Source organism: Leucoraja erinacea, chromosome 36 (genome assembly GCF_028641065.1).
Source record: "Leucoraja erinacea ecotype New England chromosome 36, Leri_hhj_1, whole genome shotgun sequence".
Taxonomy (NCBI): Eukaryota; Metazoa; Chordata; class Chondrichthyes; order Rajiformes; family Rajidae; genus Leucoraja; species Leucoraja erinaceus.
In genome coordinates this window covers 11,710,745-11,730,869 of record NC_073412.1, presented here as the reverse complement: position 1 = coordinate 11,730,869, position 20,125 = coordinate 11,710,745, and the positions used below count along the sequence as shown (strand labels likewise).

General features: G+C 44.7%; 2 protein-coding genes across 5 annotated transcripts in view; both read left to right on the top strand.

Moving 5' to 3' along the window:
* The window catches only part of idh3a (isocitrate dehydrogenase (NAD(+)) 3 catalytic subunit alpha), a 29,043-nt gene extending 27,087 nt beyond the window's left edge, over positions 1 to 1,956 (top strand). For both annotated transcript variants that reach the window (XM_055662712.1, XM_055662713.1), the window contains exon 11: positions 1,557 to 1,956. In XM_055662712.1, coding sequence (XP_055518687.1) covers positions 1,557 to 1,640 — 84 coding nt within the window. In that variant the 3' untranslated portion in view covers positions 1,641 to 1,956. The remainder of the gene's footprint in view (positions 1 to 1,556) is intronic.
* A 4,462-nt stretch (positions 1,957 to 6,418) lies between these two features.
* On the top strand, positions 6,419 to 19,394 carry LOC129713562 (dnaJ homolog subfamily A member 4-like). 3 transcript variants are annotated; one of them, XM_055662704.1, is made up of 8 exons: positions 6,419 to 6,550; positions 8,662 to 8,798; positions 11,507 to 11,687; positions 14,910 to 15,014; positions 17,341 to 17,568; positions 17,672 to 17,902; positions 18,426 to 18,526; positions 18,805 to 19,394. In XM_055662704.1, the coding sequence occupies exons 2-8, from the start codon at positions 8,667 to 8,669 to the stop codon at positions 19,015 to 19,017; spliced, it is 1,191 nt and encodes a 396-aa protein (XP_055518679.1). In that variant the 5' UTR covers positions 6,419 to 6,550; positions 8,662 to 8,666; the 3' UTR covers positions 19,018 to 19,394. The 3 variants fall into 3 exon arrangements, with proteins under 3 accessions (XP_055518679.1, XP_055518680.1, XP_055518681.1); XM_055662705.1 differs by having other exon boundaries at positions 6,425 to 6,550; positions 8,618 to 8,798; XM_055662706.1 differs by lacking the exon at positions 18,426 to 18,526 and having other exon boundaries at positions 6,497 to 6,550; positions 18,805 to 19,053.
* The last annotated feature ends 731 nt before the right edge of the window (positions 19,395 to 20,125 follow it).

Genomic DNA, 20,125 nt, shown 5'->3' with positions numbered 1-20,125 from the left:
GTATTTGAGGCTGGGACTATCCCAACATTTAAGCAACAGTTATGGTGGGTTTGGACAAAACGCGGGCAGGTGGGACTAGTGTAGCTGGGAGATGTTGGCCGGTGTGGGCAAGTTAGGCCAAAGGGCATGTTTCCAAGCTGTGTCACTCTATGACTCTATAAAACCAGTTAGTCCTATCAAAGATAGTCCGAGTGTCTCCAGTGAGGTAGGTAGTAGCTCAGGACTGCTCTCTAGTTATGATACAATTGTTCAGTTGCCCGATAATAGCTGGGAATAAACTGTCCCTGAATCTGGAGGTGTGTGTTTTTACACTTGCATACCTTTTACCCGATAGAATGGGAGTGGCCAGGGTGCGACTATTCCTTGATTATGCTGCTAGTCCTGCCCAGGATGTGTGAGGTTTAAATGGAGTCAAAGGAAGGGAGGGTTGATTTGTGTGATGGTTTGGGCATTGTCTACTTCATTGTCTCAAGCACTATAGTTCCAATGAAACGTTTAATCTGGAATCTTGTCTCCATTCTCAAGTTTGGAGACTAACCTTTCCTTTGAATCAGGCCCATATATGTGTGAACTTCTACCAGTGAAAGGGAAGACAGTTATGAAATTAGGTGTGGGTGTCGAAGGAGATTGAGGCAGGAGAAATTATAATCCAGATGTTTTTATATTCATCCCCTTTGTTCAGATAATGAACAGAGACGGTTGTTGTAAAGGGGTTTTCTGGGCTGAAGTGTACAGTGAGGCTTCTTGTGAGTTGGAGCTGTGGCTACTGTTTTTCTTACTGACTTGAACGCACAGGGCACACATTTCCATTGTTGATGGAAGACCCAAACCTTGGAGGCTTAGTAACCTGATGCAGGTCATGATACCCTTCAAGGAGATATAGACAAGCTGGTGGTCTGGAGAGATGGAAGGCAGGTGAAATTTAATGCTGAGAAATATGAAGTTCATGACCAGAAGAAGTTTGGAGAAACGTCACACATTCCTTCTCTCCAGAGATGCTGCCTGTCCTGTGTTACAGAATTTTGTGTCTATTGTTGATTTAAATCGGCATCTGCAGTTCCTACCTACACAAGAATCTCCTCTAATTCTCTTCCCTATTACCCTAATCCCAGTTCTCTAGTCTTATTTACATCAGATGGGAATTTTTCCTTTAGTCTTCACTCTATCTATGTTTCTTATATTTATGTATGCCTCGATCATGCATCTTCTTATTCACCTCTGCTTCAGGAAGAACAGACCTAGCTCCTCCATCCCCTCATTACAGCTGCAATAATGCCACATATTCCCAACAGCTCTTCCCATACACTTGCCTAAATACCAAGGGAAATTTACAAGGGGCGATTAACCTCAGTTGCATGTCTTTGGGAGGTGGGAGGAAACTGCCACACCTAGGAAAATCTCATGGAGAATGTGCAAACTCCACACAGACAGCACACAAGGTCAGGATTGAACCTGGGTTTCTGGCTTTGAGATGTTGCCACAAGACTGCGCAGACGTGGAAATGTTTAAATCTTGTGCATTCTCATAACTGGTCTATTTATGTTGTGTTTTGACAGGTGCTAACCAAAGATCTTGGTGGCAATTCTAAATGTTCTGAGTTCACACATGAAATCTGCCAGCGAGTGAGGGACCTGGATTGAGTTAGCACAATATTTGCTGTAGTATTCAACTCTCATTATCCACCAAAGTCAACTCTGCTGTACAGAATCAGTCTGTCACATCCATGTAAACAAAAGCTGTGAATGCAATTTAAATGTCCTGCTATTTTACATTTCCTTCTGGTAAAAAATTATAATGTACTGTCTTTAGTGGCATTCAGATTATTTATTATTGATACTGAGTATTTTTGTCCTGACCCAGATTATTATCATTTTTATATAGAAAGCTGCTGCAGATTGTGCATATCATTTCATTATTTACTTCCATTCCACTTAATTAAAGCAGTTCTCAAAATGGTTTCTTGTATTTTGTGAATGGTTGTTTTCAATGTACAAATCTCAACTTGCTTCCATCCTGCTAATGAATGTGGGATTGTTGTGTCAATCAATTTCCTTGATCTTTTGCAGTACCTTTTCTATTTAAATAAATGTTGAAAAAAAACTGGCCTACTTTCCCCAGGCCAAATAATCGTGGCCTGTTAATACTTTTTAAGTTACTAAAACTTGTACGCCAAATAAAACAAATGTTTCTGTAAGGCATAATCTTGTTATTTTTAAAATCAGCTTGCTGATTGTTAAAGTAGAAGCACTGATTAAAAATGGTGTTTGAGATGAGCTAATTTTCAGCTGTGTTCATCAAAGCACAAATTGCTGCTCTTAATTATATTTGTATTATAAAAATTATATTCTAAAGCCCTCCTAAATTGTGGTAATGCGTATATCTTTGAGAGGAAAATTGATATTCTCTGCTTCAAAGCAAATACAGCTTTTAGATTTAAAACGTGTGTTCTTTGTCGTTAACATTTCTCTTGAGTTTGAAGTATCCTAATACAATTGTGGTGATGCGAGCAATGGTTTAACATTTCAATTGTGAGGCTAAATTAGTTCCTCAACAATTTGCACTTTGCACTTCGACAGTGAGCAGGAATGGGTGCGTACAGTTTTGGTCTCCAAATCTGAGGAAAGACATTCTTGCCATAGCGGGAGTACAGAGAAGGTTCGCCAGACTGATTCTTGGGATGTCAGGACTTTCATATGAAGAAAGACTGGATAGACTCGGCTTGTACTCGCTAGAATTTAGGAGAATGCTACACGGGAGGGTTTAAACTAGATTGGCTGGAGAGTGGGATCTTGTGCAAGGACAGAGGCACAGGAGGGTTGGTATGGAGGGGGGGTGTGGGAAAGGTTAATGGACAGATTAGGCAAAAAGCCGGAGAGCGAGGAAGGGGGGCTGGTTTATTCCACTTAGCTGTTTTCCTTTCCCCTCAAATAACCTCCTCCAGTCAACTTGAGCGAGACCTCTCATAGCCTCAAAGTTGGCCTTACCCCAGTTGAGCATATTAACACGTGGACCCTCTCCGTCCCGATCCATAACTATCTAATCGAACTGTGGTCACTGGTCCCAAAAGGCTCCTTCACACACACTTCATTAACTTGTCCTTCCCAGTGCTGCCCTCGCATGTGTGGGGGCCTCCACATACTGTTTAAGAAAATTCTCCTGAGCACTTTTGAGGAATTGCACTCCATCTAAACCCTTCACGGTATGGACCAAGCGCAGGCAAGTGGGACTAGGGTAGCTGGGACATTGTTGGCCGGTGGGTGAGTTGGGCTAGAGGGCCTGTTTCCACACTATCCTCTATGACTCTGACTCTAATACAGTAAATGAAAATCTAAAATGAAAGCAAACTATTATGGCTGTTGAATTGCATGGGTTGGGCAGCACATGTGGTGGAAAGTTAAGTCTCAGGCCACAGACCTTACCAATGGATAAATGTTTGGCTTGGATAAAAATATGAAACCAACCCCTTTATTCATCTTTAGTGTATGTTCATACACCAAGGCATATCAACTAGACAGATTTATTTGTATTTGAACTTTATTGTCAAGCATATATACAAAAGAAACATTGGAAATTCAACTGGGTAAGTAGGTGAGCTAATTTTCATCACTTTTTTCCTGTAATGCCCTCTTGATCTTTAGTTTTTTTTTAATGTTTATTACTATCCTATTTATATTGATACTTTCCTTGTACTGTGAATGTTTGTTAGATCTCTTCATGCATTTGGAAGCTGTGCGTTACATTCTCATCTGAAAGCTGTGTTGCTGGTTCCACAAATAACCATGGCAGAGCATACTTTTGTTTCCACAAATAGCAGCTGTAAAATTGTTGGACAAATGAAGTGGATCAAGGGCTAGCTCCTGAGCAAATGTTGGGGGAAGGGACATAGAAAATAGGTGCAGGAATAGGCCATTCGGCCCTTCAAGCCTGCACCACCATTCAATATGATCATGGCTGATCATCCAACTCGGTATCCTGTACCTGCCTTCTCTCCATACTGGATGATAATAATAATAATATATTTTATTGTCATTACACATCAGTGCAACGAGATTTAGTATGCAGCTTCCAACCGATGTAAAGAAAAGTAAAATAAATAAATAAGCTGTGTGACGTGACCATCCGAGGGAGACAGTCCAGGGGGGATGGGGGGGGGGGGGGCACTCAGCAGGGCCGGTTCAGAGCCGCTATAGCTCTGGGAATAAAGCTGTTTCTGAGTCTGGAGGTTCGGGCGTAGAAGGCCTTGTAACGTCTGCCGGAGGGAAGTAGTTTGAACAGTCCGTTACAAGGGTGTGAGGAGTCTTTATGGATGCTGACGGCCTTCCTGGGGCACCGTGTGTGGTAGATGCCCTCCAAGGCTGGTAGCTGTGTCCCAATAATCCTCTGCGCTCTGTGGACGACGCGCTGAAGAGCTCTCCTCTCCGCCTCCGTGCAGCTGAGATACCGCACAGAGATGCCATACGTTAATATGCTCTCTGTGGTGCAGCGGTAGACGTTGTCAGCAGCTGTTGGGGCAGACCAGTCTTTTTTAATGTCCTCAGGAAGAACAGTCGTTGCTGTGCCTTCTTGACCAGAGCAGCTCCCTTTAGTCTCAAAGGTCACTCCCTCTTAAATATAGCCAATAAACTAGCCTCAACTACTTTCTGTGGCAGAGAATTCCACAGATTCACCACTGTGAAATTCACTGTGAAAAAAAATAATTCTCATCTCGGTCCTAAAAGACTTCCCCCTTTCATCCTTAAACTGTGACCCCTTGTTCTGGATTTCCCCAACATTGGGAACAATCTTCCTGCATCTCGCCTGTCCAACCCCTTAAGAATTTTGTACGTTTCTATAAGATCCCCCCTCAATCTTCTAAATTCTAGCGAATACAGAAAGGAGGAAAGAAAATATTCAACCCATTATACAGTTAATATAAGATAGACACAAATTGCTGGAGTAACTCAGCGGGACAGGCAGCATCTCTGGAGAGAAGGAATGGATGACGTTTTGGGTCCAGACCCTTCTTCAGACTGAAACGTCACTCATTCCTTCTCTCCAGAGATGCTGACTGTCCCGCTGAGTCACTCTGGCATTTTGTGTATCTTCAATATAAACCAGCATCTGCAGTTCTTTCCTACACATACGTTCAATATATTTCTATTAGCCTGTAAGATAAGGCTTTTATTTTGATAAGCAGATGGGCCAATAAAGGCCAGAGATGAAAAGACAAAAGGTGTGAAATAAGGATAGAAGAGCTGTGAAATGGGAAGTGGAGAAATGGGTACAAGTCCAGGTGGAAAAGAAAAAAAAGTGGGAACGGGTGGTTGAAGTTGAGTTACCTAAATTGGAGAATTCAATATTTATACCAGCAAGTGCAATATGATGCTGTTTCTCCAGTTTGTATGTGGCCTCACTTTGGCAATGGAAAAGGCCCAGGACACAAAGGTCAGTAGGGGAAGGGAAGGTAAAATAGTTGGCTACTGGGAGATCCAGTAGCCCCTAGTAGACTCAGTGCAAGTTGTCTGCAAAACAATTGCCTGGTCAACCTTTGGTCTCCAGTGTACAGGAGGCCACACATTGGGTACACTGGATGCAGTAGATGAGGTTGGAGGAGATGCATGTGAACTTCTGTTTCACCTCGAAGGACTGCTGGGGTTCCTGGATAGAGGAGATGGGGGAAGTACAGGGACATATACTTTCCCATGCAACTGCAGGAGATATTGCTTGGGGTAGACACAGTGTTTAAGAGGGAACTGCAGATGCTGGAGAATCGAAGGTTACACAAAAAAGCTGGAGAAACTCAGCGGGTGCAGCAGCATCTATGGAGCGAAGGAAATAGGCAACGTTTCGGCCTGAAACGTTGCCTATTTCCTTCGCTCCATAGATGCTGCTGCACCCGCTGAGTTTCTCCAGCTTTTTTGTGTAACCTTGCTTGGGGTAGGATGGGTGAACCAAGGAGATGTGAAGGGAGCAAGTCTCTGCTGCAGGCAGAAAGTGGTGGGGATGGGAAGAGTTGATTGGCGATGGGATTGTGTTGGAAATGTCAGGAGATGATGTGTTGGATGCGAGGCTTGACTGGTGGTGTGAAAGGTGAAGACCACCTTTTGAGGTGAGGAACTAGATCCTTGTTCCCTCTTGGGGAGGGAAAGCCAGAGCAGAACTACTGGCCACAGAGGAGATGCTGGTGAGGGAGGGGGATAAGCATAGTTATTGAAGGAAGAGGTCCTAGAGGGAGGGGGAGCCCCATAGGAGCGGCGATCCATGGGGTTGTAATGGGTGGAGCAGAGGGAACGGCCCCCGGGCCGGAGCTGGTCGCCCCCGGGCCGGGCCGGGCAGGGGAGGGAAGGCAAGGGAGCAGCAGCCGAGGCCGGGCCACTCGTTGCCTCCCGCGGAACATCCGAGAAACCACGCGAACTTTCTGGAAGTCTCCATGGCGACCGGACAGCAACAGGCCCGGGGGGGCGGGGCGAGTTCCGAACTTTCTGGAAGCCGCCGAATAAAGGCGAGCGGCGGGCGGGCGGCGTGAGGCGGCCTTCAAATCATAACGGGAGCGGCGGCGGCGGTGACGGTGGTGAGTGGGGACCCGGCGCCGGGGGACGGAGGGAGGGGAAGGGCTGGCAAGGGAGGACGCCATCGCCGGAGAAGCGAGATACTTATCCGAGGATGTTCCCTTCACCGGCGGGGGACGGCCTGAACCTGAACCCGGACTGGGAGAGTGTGGGAGGGGGGAGGTGGTCGGTAACCCTGGCTCTGGGACCCCGGCCTCCGTCCTTCCTCTCCCCCCCTCGCTGGATCCCGGATCCCGCACCCCGACCGACCTCTTCTCCCCGATCCGTCCCGCACTCACTCTCACCCTCTCCTCCCCTCACTCTCACTCTCACTCTCACTCTCACTCTCTCCCCCTCACTCTCACTCTCACTCCTCCCCCTCACTCTCACTCTCTCTCTCTCCCCTCACTCTCACTCTCACTCTCCCCCTCACTCTCACTCTCTCCCCCTCTCACTCTCCTCTCTCTCCCCCTCACTCTCACTCTCACTCTCTCTCCCCCCCTCACTCTCACTCTCACTCCCCCCCCCTCACTCTCACTCTCTCTCTCCTCACTCTCACTCTCACTCTCTCCCCCCCCTCACTCTCACTCGCTCCCCCTCACTCTCACTCTCTCACTCTCCCCCCCTCACTCTCACTCTCTCCCCCTCACTCTCACTCTCTCCCCCTCACTCTCCCTCCCCTTCTCCCCCCTCTCTCTCCCCCCTCACCCCCTCCCTCTCACTCTCACCCTCACTCTCACTCTCACTCTCTCCCTCACTCTCACTCTCACTCTCTCCTCCCTCTCACTCTCACTCTCACTCTCTCTCCATCACTCTCACTCTCTCCCCCCTCACTCTCACTCTCTCTGGGTTTTCTTGGTCCCCCAAAATATTTCAAATGGAATTTACACTGGAGGTGGTGAAGGGAGGGCTTAAGCCAGAAAGGTTTATTGGGAAGAAAGAGCTACTTTAAATTTAGTTGCATCTGGTTGGGTAACTATAGTTGGGTGGAGATTATTCCATGCTTTAATTGTGCGGGGGAAGAACGAATTGCTGTATATATCTGCTTTTGTGTCTCCCCCTCACTCTCTCCACCTCACTCTCTCACTCCCCACTCTCCCCCCTTATTCTCTCACTCTCACTCTCCTCCCCCTTACTCTCACTCTCTCCCCCCTCACTCTCACTCTCTCTCTCTCTCCCCTCCCTCACTCTCTCCCTCCTCACTCTCACTCTCTCCCCCCTCTCACTCTCACTCTCACTCTCACTCCCCTCACTCTCACTCCTCCCTCTCACTCTCCCTCTCACCTCTCCCTCACTCTCCCCCACTCTCACTCTCCCCCTCCTCTCTCTCACTCTCACTCTCTCCCCCCACTCACTCTCTCTCACCCCATCACTCTCACTCTCTCTCCCCCTCCTCACCCTCTCTCCCCCCCCACTTCCCCCCCTCACTCTCTCTGGGCTTCTTGGTCCCCCAAAATATTCCAAATGGAATTTAAACTGGAGGTGGTGAAGGGAGGGCTTAAGCCAGAAACGGTTATTGGGAAGAAAGAGCTACTTTAAATTTAGTTGCATCTGGTTGGGTAACTATAGTTGGGTGGAGATTATTCCATGCTTTAATTGTGCGGGGGAAGAACGAATTGCTGTATACATCTGCTTTTGTGTCTGCCCCTCACTCTCCCCACCTCACTCTCCCGCCCTCACTCCCCCCCCCCCCCCCTCACTCTCACTATCTCCCCCCTCACTCTCTCCCCCCCTCACTCTCTCTCTCAACTCTCTCCCTCTCACTCTCCCTCTCTCTCTCACTCTCTCTCCCTCTCTCTCTCTCTCCCCCCCCCTCACTAACTCCACTCTCTCTCTCCCCCCCTCACTAACTCTCACTCTCTCCCCCCTCATTAACTCGCTCTCCCCCCTAACTCACTCTCCCCCCCTCACTCTCTCCCCTCACTCTCCCCCCCCCCTCACTCTCCCCCCCCTCCTCACTCTCTCCCCCTCATTCTCCCCCACTCCTCCCCCCTCGCTCTCCCCCCCCGTCCTGCACTCCCCCCCCCCCCTCACTCTCTCCTCTCCCCCCCTCTCGCTCTCTCTCCGTCCCCTTTCCCTCCCTCCGTCAGTCTCCCCCAGTCTGGCACTCACTGGCCTCTTGCCCCCTCCCCAGCTACCATGGTGAAGGAGATGGGCTACTACGACACGCTGGGGGTGAAGGCCAGCGCATCCCCGGACGAGATCAAGAAGGCGTACCGCAAGCTGGCGCTGCGGTTCCACCCGGACAAGAACCCGGGCGAGGGCGAGCGGGTGAGAGGCGGGCAGTCGGCGGCTTTCTACAACCTTTTCGTTGGCCAGCAGCGAACTCCGAGTTTGATCATCTCACTGCTTTTTCACCCATTGCATCAAGGTTTAATTGAATAACAACTCTGGTTACAGGGACTAGGCTGGGACTCCACTGAGGGCACTAGGAGCTGTAGATACTGGAAATTGGAGCAACACAAAGTGCTGGAGGAACTAGGGGAGGTTTAACTTTATGTGTAGGAAGGAATTGCAGATGCTAGTTTAAACCGAAGATAGACACAAAATGCTGGAGTAACTCAGCGGGACAGGCAGCATCTCTGGAGCGAAGGAATGGGTGATGTTTCGGGTCGAGAACCTTCATCAGAGATTTAACTTTAGGTTTATTGTCACGTGTAGTGAGGTTCAGTGAAGAGCTTTGATTTGCATGTTATCCCATCGTCAGATAATACTATATATAAATACCATCAAGCCAAACTGAAGTACAGTATTCAGAGCAAAGGGAAAAATATAGTGCATCAGGCAGCATCTGTGGAGTGAATGGACAGAAACGCTTCAGTTTGGGATTCCACTTCAGCCTTCAGATGTTTGAAGGAACCCGACTCAAAAGGTTTACCTATTCCCTCCACTGATGATGCCTGACCCCTAAATTCTTCCAGCATTTATTTTTGCATTTTATCACTTCATTCATATTTTATCACTCACAAGATTAAAATACTTAACTTAGTAAAAAGGGGGTAGTCATGACTACGCATGGCTACAATGGGTAATGTTGGAGACACAAGAGATTGCAGATGTTGTGGTCTTGAGCAAACCCAAAAAAAAAGTACTGTTGGAACTCAGCAGGGCAGGCAGTATCAGTCAAGGAAGTGGACAGACAATGTTTAAGGTCTGAAGAAGAACTATCCCCAACCAAAACATCTATCCATTTCCCTCCACAGATGCTGCCCGACTTTCTGAGTTCCAATAGCAGTTTGATATTTGCTGTGTGGTGTGTTATTCATCACCCATTCTTGAGTAAAACCATGGCATTTCGTCTGTCATGTTGAGATTAGACCAAGCTGGGCTTGATATTAACTCTTGAAATCCAGTTGCTGGTGGTGTAACATCAGTGTCAATAGACAATAGGTGCAGGAGTAGGCCATTTGGCCCTTCGAGCCAGCACCGCCATTCAATGTGATCATGGCTGATCATCCACAATCAATATCCCGTTCCTGTCTTCTCCCGATATCCCCTGACTCCGCTATTTTTATGAGCCCTATCAAGCTCTCTCTTGAAAGCATCCAGAGAACCTGCCTCCACCTGAGGCAGAGAATTCTGCAGACTCACAACTCTGTGAGAAAAAGTGTTTCCTCGTCTCCGTTCTAAATGGCTTACCACTTATTCTTAAACTGTGGCATCCGGTTCTGGACTCCCCCAACATCGGGAACATCTTTCCTGCCTCTAGCGTGTCCAAGCCCTTAACAATCTTTTATGTTTCAATGAGATCCTCTCTCATCCTTCTAAACTCCAGAATGTACAAGCCCAGCTGCTCCATTTGCTCAGCATATGACAGTCCCGCCATCCTGGGAATTAACCTTGTAAACTTACGCTGCACTCCCTCAATAGCAAGAATGTCCTTCCTCAAATTAGGGGACCAAAACTGCACACAATACTCCAGGTGTGGTCTCACTAGGTCTCTGATAACTGCAGAAGTGGTTCTTAATTTTTGAGATACTTTTCCTCTTTGCATCCTCATTCTAATTTCCTTGTATTAGCATGCACCACTTTTTATGTGGGTATGCTGAACAGGATAATCCAGTGCTTGTTGCCAGTAATATGGCTTCAACGCTGAAAGTCTTTAAGAATGTTTCAAGCGAGTCCTTGAATCTTTTCGTGATTGTTTGTCCTCAGTCAATCTCTGTCACTGGGTACGACAATTTATAAATGCACCATTTTATTTTGTGGGTCATTATTAAGCCACTTTTTAATGGGTTGATAAACACGTTGTAATGTGGGAGGGCTCAAGTGGAGGCACGTGGGCAGAACAATCGGCAAATAAATAGATTCTAAGCCATGTGTGTATGCAGCCAGAGGACATAGGTGAGGCTTAATGTAGTTGAAGAATTTGGGGAGTAGAGACATTCTAGAACATGTATTCTTTAAAAATCAGGAGGCACTGGATACCTTAATGGTCCTGGTGAATCATTCCCCGGGGACTGATGGGATCGATGCTAGGCTGCTGTGTGAAGCAAAGGGGGCGATTGATAGGGTCCAGGCAGATTTCCAAACCATCACGGCCACAGCTGAGGTGCCGGATAACTGGAGGACAGCAAATATGGCACCTTTTTTATTCAAATAGAGGCAGGGTGGACCTACATGAGCGTCATCTACACCAGGAAGAACAGAGATTAATACAAATCTGCTTGGCTGCTCAGGGAGAGTAAACATCTGATCAATTTGATTGAATTTTTTCAAAGAGGTTGTAAAATATATAGATGAGGATCTTTGTGTTTCTGAGGTTTCTGATCAGGCCACTATGGGCCAGGCCACTTTTGGTTAATGTCTAATTTTCTGTGTTAATTATTCAATAAATTAAGTGGTCTTCCATATATGTTTTTTTTTTCCAAATGATGGATGAAAGAAGGTTTCTCTGCAGGATCTCAATAGATTAGTGACATTAGGAATACTTGGACATGATAATTTACTTTTTATTTTCTTTTGCTTCTCTTTAATAGTTCAAACTTATATCACAAGCCTATGAGGTTTTATCAGATCCTAAGAAGCGAGACATCTATGACCAAGGTGGTGAGCAAGCCATTAAAGAAGGAGGAGTAGGGGGTGGTGGCTTCTCCTCGCCCATGGACATCTTCGACATGTTCTTTGGTGGTGGTGGCAGAATGCAAAGGGAGAAAAGAGGTACATTGTCATTTCCCTACCTCGCTGGAGGTTTGGTGGGGGGGGGGGGGAGGATGGGAAAAAAAATTCACAAGCATGAAGGAAAAAGCAACATTAGTTAAATAAAAGATACGTGGCAAGCAAATGTCTGCCACTTCACTAATGACCTTAAACATTAGATAGTGGCAAAGTGTTCATTGTACGTGCAGATTCTGTTTGAGTATTATTTTAGTGAATAAAAAGTAAATGGAGTGGTTCTGCCATATAAATGCAGATAGAAGAAGCAGAAATCAAAAGCAGGTACTGGAAATCCTGCAGTAAAAACAAACTGCTGGAGATGATCAGAATCATCTCTGGAGAGAGAAACAGATAAAGTTTCAGCTTGACAACCTTTGGGATGTTAGATCTGAAACCAGAGCCCGACCTACCCACATTCAGTGTGAGTGGGAAGCCAGTAGATGCAGTAGTTAGGTCAATTGTTCATTCCAGTGAAGCTGCCTCAGAATTAACTGCCAATTTAAAACGACCCTGAGGAGTATATTTTGAGAGCTGTAGGAACTAACTTTGGAAGGTAAGTACCTTTTCATTACCTGTTGGATTGAGTTTTTCACTTTGACATTTTCCATAGATGACGGCACAATGGCACAGCTGATAGAGGTGGGGATGGGGCGATTACTTTGGGAACAGTAATTATTTTAACTTTGATGGTAGTTATGGACATTCATATATACATATATACAGATGGAAGTCCGTGTTGGGCGTTGGAATGGGATGAGGTTGGCCCTCGGGTTAAGGTCTTGTGTAGGGAAAATTATGGCTTTACAGAGAATCTGGCGAAAATAAATTTGGAGCGGATGCTTGCAGGTAAAACTGACTGGCATGTGGGAATCTGTTATAAGAAAGTTAGTTAGAGTTCAGTAGCAACATGTTCTGGCAAGGGTGAAAAGTAAAAATGACAAGTTTGGGGGAAACGTAGGCGATGAACTATATTAAAGATTTGCTCAAGGAAAAAAAAAAGGAGGCAAATGGCAGGTATAGGCAATTACAATTGAGTCCCTTCAGTAGTAGAGAGAGTTTGGGAGAGAATTTAAGAAAGACATTAGGAGTGCAAAAAGGAGTCAGAATATACTTGGCAGATAAGATTAAGAGGAAACCCAACTTGCAGAAGTATATTGAGACCTAGTAAGGGGCAAGGGAAATAATGTTATTAAGAAGGTGGATGTTTTGGAAGGCACAAGTATGGATAAATCCACTCGGCTGAATGAGATCTATCCCACATTATGAAAAGCTGGCACCCAGACACAGGTATCTGCATCTTTATTAGCCCATGGGTGAGGTACCAGAATATTGGAGGATAACTAATGTTGTTCCTTTAGTTAAGGAAGGCAGCAGGGATAAGACAGGTAACTAAAGACTGATGGCAGTTATAGAGAAATGATTGAAGAAAATGTGAAGCTCTAGGATTTTTGTACATTTGGAACCACAGTTTGAGCAGGAATAGTCAGCACGACTCTGTACAGGGGAAAACCTCTTTTTTGAGGTATTTAAGAAGATTGATGAAGGCAGGCCTGTAGACGTTGTATGGCATTGGACACGCTCCCACATAGTTGGTTGGTCTTCAACCACTGGATAGTGAAGGATGGATTCTGTTCGGATTGGAGGTCTGTGGTGCATCGCAGGAATGGATGCTGGCTCTGCTGCTTGCGATGCATATTAAAGACTTGGGTGTGAATGTAGGTAGACTGGAGCGTCTGTCCTCTGGTGCACAGTTGACTCTGTAGTAGGAAAGAAACTATACATTATGGTTGAAAATCATTTTCCACAAGATTGCGCATGGCTGTTAATTGGCGGTATTGTGACTAAGGCTGTAGCAGGATATGCATCAGATGGAATGTTGGGCAGATGGAATTTAATCCTCACACATCTAGGTGAAGGATTTTGGAAAGTCAAAAACGGGTATGACATGTACAGTAAATAGTTGTGCATGAATGAACATTGATGAACAGAAGAACCTTCTGGGTTCAAGTTGCCACAGTTCCCTGAAAGTAGCAACACTGGTAGATAGCATGACCTAATTGTCGTTGTAGGTTAGAGCATAAAGTAGCTGTTATGTTGCAACAATACACTGGTAAGGCCGTACTTGATATATTGTGTGCAGTTTTGGTTATGACACTACAAGATGGATGCAGTTGCACTGGAGAGAATGCAAAGGAGACTCACCAGGATCTGGCCTGGGTTGGAGGACTTTGATAATGGGAGTTATTGGATAGGATGGGCTAGTTTTCCCAGGAAGGTGGGGAGTGACCTGATAGCAGTGTATAAAATCTATGAGCCATAGCCATAGGTAAATATTAAAATCTTCTTATGCTTGGATTATCAAAAACAAATGGGCATAAGTTAAAAATAAGGGGATGTTTTTATAAAGGAGTCTGCTGGGAAAGATACTCTGTCAATATCTGGAATGTGCTGCTGGAGTGATCAGATACAGTCAACACTGGTACAGGGCATTTAAAAGCACTGGAATAGGGAAGGCATAGAAGGTATGATGTTAATACTGGTGAATCCGATTAGTGTAGGTGGGCAGTAACATTGACTTGGACATGGTGGGCTGGAGGGCCTGTTTCTGGGCTGCACAATTGGTGCTGATAAAGCAAATAAACTATTGCATAAATTATGGTTTAAAATTATTTTTTACAAACTAAAAGTCACAACCAAACAGTGTTATTTTTGTTCCATGTTGTTTTAATGTTTAATTTGGCAATACAAGTTGAAATGTGATCATATGTTATCAGTTTTAATGAATAGACAATGAACGTGGACTAAAACCTATTTATTTGAGTTGTGACAATTTGCAGTTCATCCAAAGTAGAACAAAAGTGGATAATTTTCTTGGGGTGGGGGGGGGGGAGTAAACATTGTAACAATGTGCTACCGTAATGCTCCTGTTAACGTTCCCTCTCATTCTTTACTGCTCCCACAGTACTATACCAACATTCAGCACCACTCTCCTCTCCCTGAAACCCCCACCTTTCAACAAACAAAACGAGATTGATAGGCTGATTTTAAATAGTAATTCTGTCATCCTTGGAATTATGTCTATAAATAAACCGACTCTTCTCTTGGTGGGGTTAACATTTTAAAATACAAATTGATATTGAAATATGTTTAATGTTGCATCAGAATGCTAAATTTGGCAATGGTATGTGTACATCTTGCTTGACTGCGCTACTTGTTTGTGACTAGGCAAGGACGTTGTGCACCAGTTAGCTGTTTCACTTGAGGACCTTTACAATGGAGCTGCAAGGAAGTTGGCATTGAAGAAAAATGTAATTTGTGACAAATGTGACGGTGCGTATACAAAGTTTACTATAACTCCTGCTGAGCTGAAGCCAGAATACTAACATGTTTGAACTCCGAATGGAAAAACTGGGCCACCAGAATCTGCAGTTGGTGAAATCTTGAGCAAAAAAACAAACCTTTAGAGGAACTGAGCATGTCAGGCAACATCTGTGGAGGGAAATTGCCCCCATGAACCTCGGAGTTTGTTGTGTTTGAGCATTGGTTTCATAACAGACACAATCCCATAGAAATAGTCAATTCACAATTGGAATGCATCTGGCTTAACTGGTATTGGCACTGAAGGAAGATTTCCTCTGATGCAGCATAATTAATAATCAATTACTTGATTTTATAGCAAACAAATTGCATTAATATTTTGTAAACCAGCTTGTCACTACTAGGAATATTCTGGTAAATACAATAGAGCTCACAATACAGGTGCACAACCTTTTATCCGAAAGCCTTGGGACCAGACACTTTTCATAATTCGGAATTTTTTGGCTTTCGGAATGGAAGATTTTTAGTGTAGATTTTAACGGCTGGCTCAGTGGTAGATTGCTCGGCTCATATCCGCAAGATCGCGAGTTTGCGCCTCGATCCCGGCAGTTACTCGATCGCGAGTTTGAGTCTTCAATGTAGTTTTTTCTTGCAGAATAGGAGAGAATAGGGAGGGTTAGGCTGGGATCATTCTCTGCGAGATGATCTTAGTGCGGGAGACAAGTGTAGGAGAGGTGTACTGACTGTGTGGGCAGAACTTTGGAAGTGATTGCCCACCATTCTCAAAAGCCGCTGTGTCTCCCTGTCCCTGGGATAGCAGGGGGCGATCAAACAGCACAATACCCCCCCCCCCCCTCCTCCAACTCCAGAGGAATCCACTCCCCGATGGGCCTCTACGGCGACAAGTGGCAGTTCGCCCACAGCCCGAGCTGCGCCATCCCAAGAACAAGACGTACCTTACACACCATCAGCTTACCCCTCTGGAGTTGGAGCGGTGTTGGGCTGGAGTTGCAGATCTGGGATCTCCGTGCTTGCAGTGGGCCTGGGGGTCGGAGTCCCGATGAGGGGGCGTAGCTCGGGCTGTGGGCGAACTGCCACTTGCCGCCGTAGTGGCCCATCGGGGAGCGGCTTCTGGTGGTCCTGACGTCTCCGGCCAGTTTGCAGTTTTCCTCTGGAGTTGGAATGGGGCTGGGCTGCTGCTGGCTGTGGGTCTCTGGGATTTCAGTGCTTGCAGTGGGCCTGGGGTTGGTGTCCCGTTGGTCCTGACGTCTCCGGTGACTGGCACTGACCTGCTGGCATCGCCGACGTGAAGACAGTGCAAAGCCCCCGCGCCGGTGCAATGGGTGGGGAGCTGGAGAGGGGAGGGAAGGGGTCACACACATGGCCGGGAAGCAGAGGGGTGTAGGTGGGGTGAAACTGAAGGGAGCGACAATCTGCTGCTGCCTGCCTGCTGAGTTAAAAAGTTCCCACGCAAGACTCATGATACACTGTGTATCGTGAGTCTACCGTGGGAACTTTTTAACTCAGCGGGCAGGCAGCAGCAGATTGTTAATTATTAACCCTCCTGCGCAATATACCCTCGCCTTCTCTTTTATGAATGGGGATTTAGTTCCCCTTTCTTCGAGGACCGACCGGAGGTTCCGCTGTCACCTCTGCGGGCCGCCCTCGGTGAACGTCTTCAAGGACCTTTCTTCAAGGACCGAAAAAATGTCTGCTATTCGGAGCTTTTCGTTATTTGGAATTTCGGATAAAAGGTTGTGCACCTGTACTTCACAATAGAGTATTAATAATAAGCTCATTCAACTATTCTTTGGATACCGAGGAGTTAGAATTTTTGTTTTAGAAGATAATTAGATCATGTAATGATATCTAGTTCAAAGATATTGCTTTGAACTAGATATTATCTGTCAAATTATTATTTGATTATCTGTCCTCCCCTTTTTCAGGTATTCTTTTGCTAGTTGCTCTTAAATTCCACCTGATGCTTTTCTCTCCCTGCTCCTCAATTTTGGGTTGTTAGTAGCTCAACTTTTGAATCTCACCCCATTCTCATCTATTGTCTGTCAGCACCAGCATATCTGGGTGGGATTTAAATTATTTTATTCAGTGAAAGACCTAGAAACTGGGCGGTTTTTGATCTTGTTTGAGGGGTGGATATGAACATAGTCACGGGATGTGCTGGCAGTGAGCCTGTGTTCAATGACGAGGGTCATCTTTGCCATTTATTGTGTCATTGGTTCGATGGCAAACCTGGAACAAACAGAAAAGCACAATTTGTCAAAATATGGCAAAGAAAAGAATAATGCTAATTGATGTCTTATATTTTTTTAAATAATAGGTTATGGAGGCAAGAAAGGAAGTGTGGAGAAATGTCCAAATTGCAAAGGAAGAGGGATTGAAATCCATGTCCAACAAATTGGGCTGGGTATGGTGCAGCAGATCCAGACAATGTGCTCAGACTGCCATGGACAAGGTGAACAGATTAATCCTAAAGACCGGTGCAAGAACTGTAATGGACGCAAAATTGTGAAAGAGAGAAAAATATTAGAAGTTCACGTGGACAAAGGTAATTTAAGCTGTGAATGATGTTATGATGTTTTGATCCTTCCTGTCTGTTCTATTTAGCACTTGTTGGCTTCAATAATTAATGCATCTGAAATGATTTGCAGGTATGCAAGATGGGCAGAAGTTAACATTCCGTGGAGAGGGGGATCAGGAGCCAGGATTGGAGCCTGGTGACGTCATTATTGTGCTGGATCAAAAGGACCACGACGTTTTCCGAAGACATGCAAATGACTTGATCATGAAGATGGAAATATTGCTAGTGGAAGCTTTGTGTGGCTTCAGAAAAACAATAGAAACACTGGACAAAAGGATGCTTGTGATTAGTTCAAAACCAGGTTAAAAACTTGTATTTTATAAAACAAATTCAAAACATATCAATAGGTTATATTAAAATGTATTTTTTAGAATATGCAGTGGTGGAGCTTCTGCTTTAATTTGTGATTTCCATGTCATACTGTCTAATAGACCAGCGGAACTTGTCATTCCTTGTAGAAACCAGGAACTGCAGATGCTAGTCTACAAAGAAAAAGTGTTGGAGTAGCTCAGCGGATTAGCGTTCTCTCAAGATGCTGCCTGACTGGCTGTCCTACTCCAGCACTGTGTCTTGTGCCATTGCTTGCATATCATTATTGATATATTTTGTAAGCTTTTTGTAGTTGCCTTTTGAGATCGCACCTTTTTATTGGGAAGAGGTGAAAGCATAACTTTAACTTCTGATCCTCATCCCTTATCCATCAATATTATAAAACGCTTCTTCCATTGATTTTTTTTTTAAATTCTACACTCTCAGAACATTTCTGCTTGGATTAAATGTACATTTTAAGTTCTAAGTAACAGTAAGACTTTTACTTTTTCCAGGTGAAGTTGTAAAAGATGGCAGCCTTAAATGTGTTCATAATGAAGGAATACCAATTTATAGAGATCCATTTGAAAAAGGACAACTGATCATACAATTCTCAGTAAGTTTCACCACAGAATATTATAGGTACTGAACTCGGTGTATGACAGTATATCTAAGGCACACAAAAGAGCTGGATAAACTCAGCGGGTGCAGCAGCATCTATGGAGCGAAGGAAATAGGCAACGTTTCGGCCCAAAACGTTGCCTATTTTCTTCGCTCCATAGATGCTGCTGCACCCGTTGAGTTTCTCCAGCTCTTTTGTGTACCTTCGATTTTCCAGCATCTGCAGTTCTTTCTTAAAAACAGTATATCTAAGGCTTTCTGTTCCATCATCAGGTGAAGTTCCCGCCCTATGGATGGATTTCACCACAGAATTTGATTGAATTGGAACAGTTGCTTCCACCACGCCAAGAGCTGATGATCACTGATGATATGGAACATGTGGAGTTAACAGAATGTATGCCAGACGACCAACGTGGAAGTTATAGAGGGGAAGTGTATGAAGAAGATCAAAAGCCTAGAGGTGGTGTTCAGTGTCAAACATCATAATTGACAGAGAGCAAATGGTTGGGGGAGAAGTGGACTTTGCAACGCATCAAAACTATTTTATTCGCAAAAGCATTGCTTTGGTTATCCATGAAGAAACAAGAATATTTTGTGCAACATATACTTGAACAAGAGAATACATACTTTGCTTTTTTTTTGGTTAAGGATTGATTCTGTATTTATACATATATTGAAGCTGTGTACTTTGTCATAGTCTGCCTGGTGTTGGACTTGTCTCTGCTAAAACATGAATATCTAAACATGGACTTAAAGTGAATTTGTCGTAAGTGTACTTCTAATGGTCATATCTGGTATTGCTGATAAGATTGATAATGACTTGTTTTTATTTTCTTCCATTATTAAACTGAAATCGGACAAAATGTCATGTGTACCGACATCCATCAGGTAGATTACACTTGCACTAAAATCCTGGCTTAAGCTTGCTCTTATTTACACCAGGTGTTTCAATGTAAAGGAGTTACTGATGTCAACCAAAGTATGATGTTTCATAGGGCACGTCAACTTGTTCAAGGGGCTTTGTGGATAAGACAAGGTTCAGATTCAAATTAAGCTTCAGTCATGACTGTCAGAAGGGTAAATGTGCCAGATATAGTGTACACATTTTATAGAAGAGCCAACACCTAGTAATGCCCGACCTAATGCATGTAGGTTTATTGCCCTAATGGATGAGAAAGTGGGATAACATAGAACTAGTGTGGCCAAGTAGTTGGCATGGACTCTTTGGGGCAAAGGGCCTGTTTCGACTCATCTTTTTATAAAAACAACCTTAGATCAGCATAAACGCCAATCCTAAATTGAAACATTGGGATTAAGCAAATCTGAGTGAGAATATTTAATATGAGAAAAGTATGACAGACCAGTCCAGGAAAACTGGAGGTATCCTTGTGCGATGATGTGTAACTTGTTGGATTCTGAAAGAACAGTAAGGAACAATCTGGCATAGCCATGATTTACTTGAATAGCACTGGCTCAAGAGATTATACAGTATCTGCTTTCAACAGACAAAACATTTTTAAGCATGCCCAAGATTAATGGAACCTACAGTGCATCAAATTATTTATTTCCAATAATCAACAGAAAATCAATTTAG

Coding starts and splice junctions, on each gene's coding strand:
- LOC129713562 (XM_055662704.1), top strand. CDS start 8,667: ATGGTGAAGGAGATGGGCTACTACGACACGCTGGGGGTGAAGGCCAGC. Junction 15,015..17,340: donor AATTTGTGACAAATGTGACG/GTGCGTATACAA, acceptor TTTAAATAATAG/GTTATGGAGGCAAGAAAGGA. Junction 17,903..18,425: donor TGTGATTAGTTCAAAACCAG/GTTAAAAACTTG, acceptor TACTTTTTCCAG/GTGAAGTTGTAAAAGATGGC.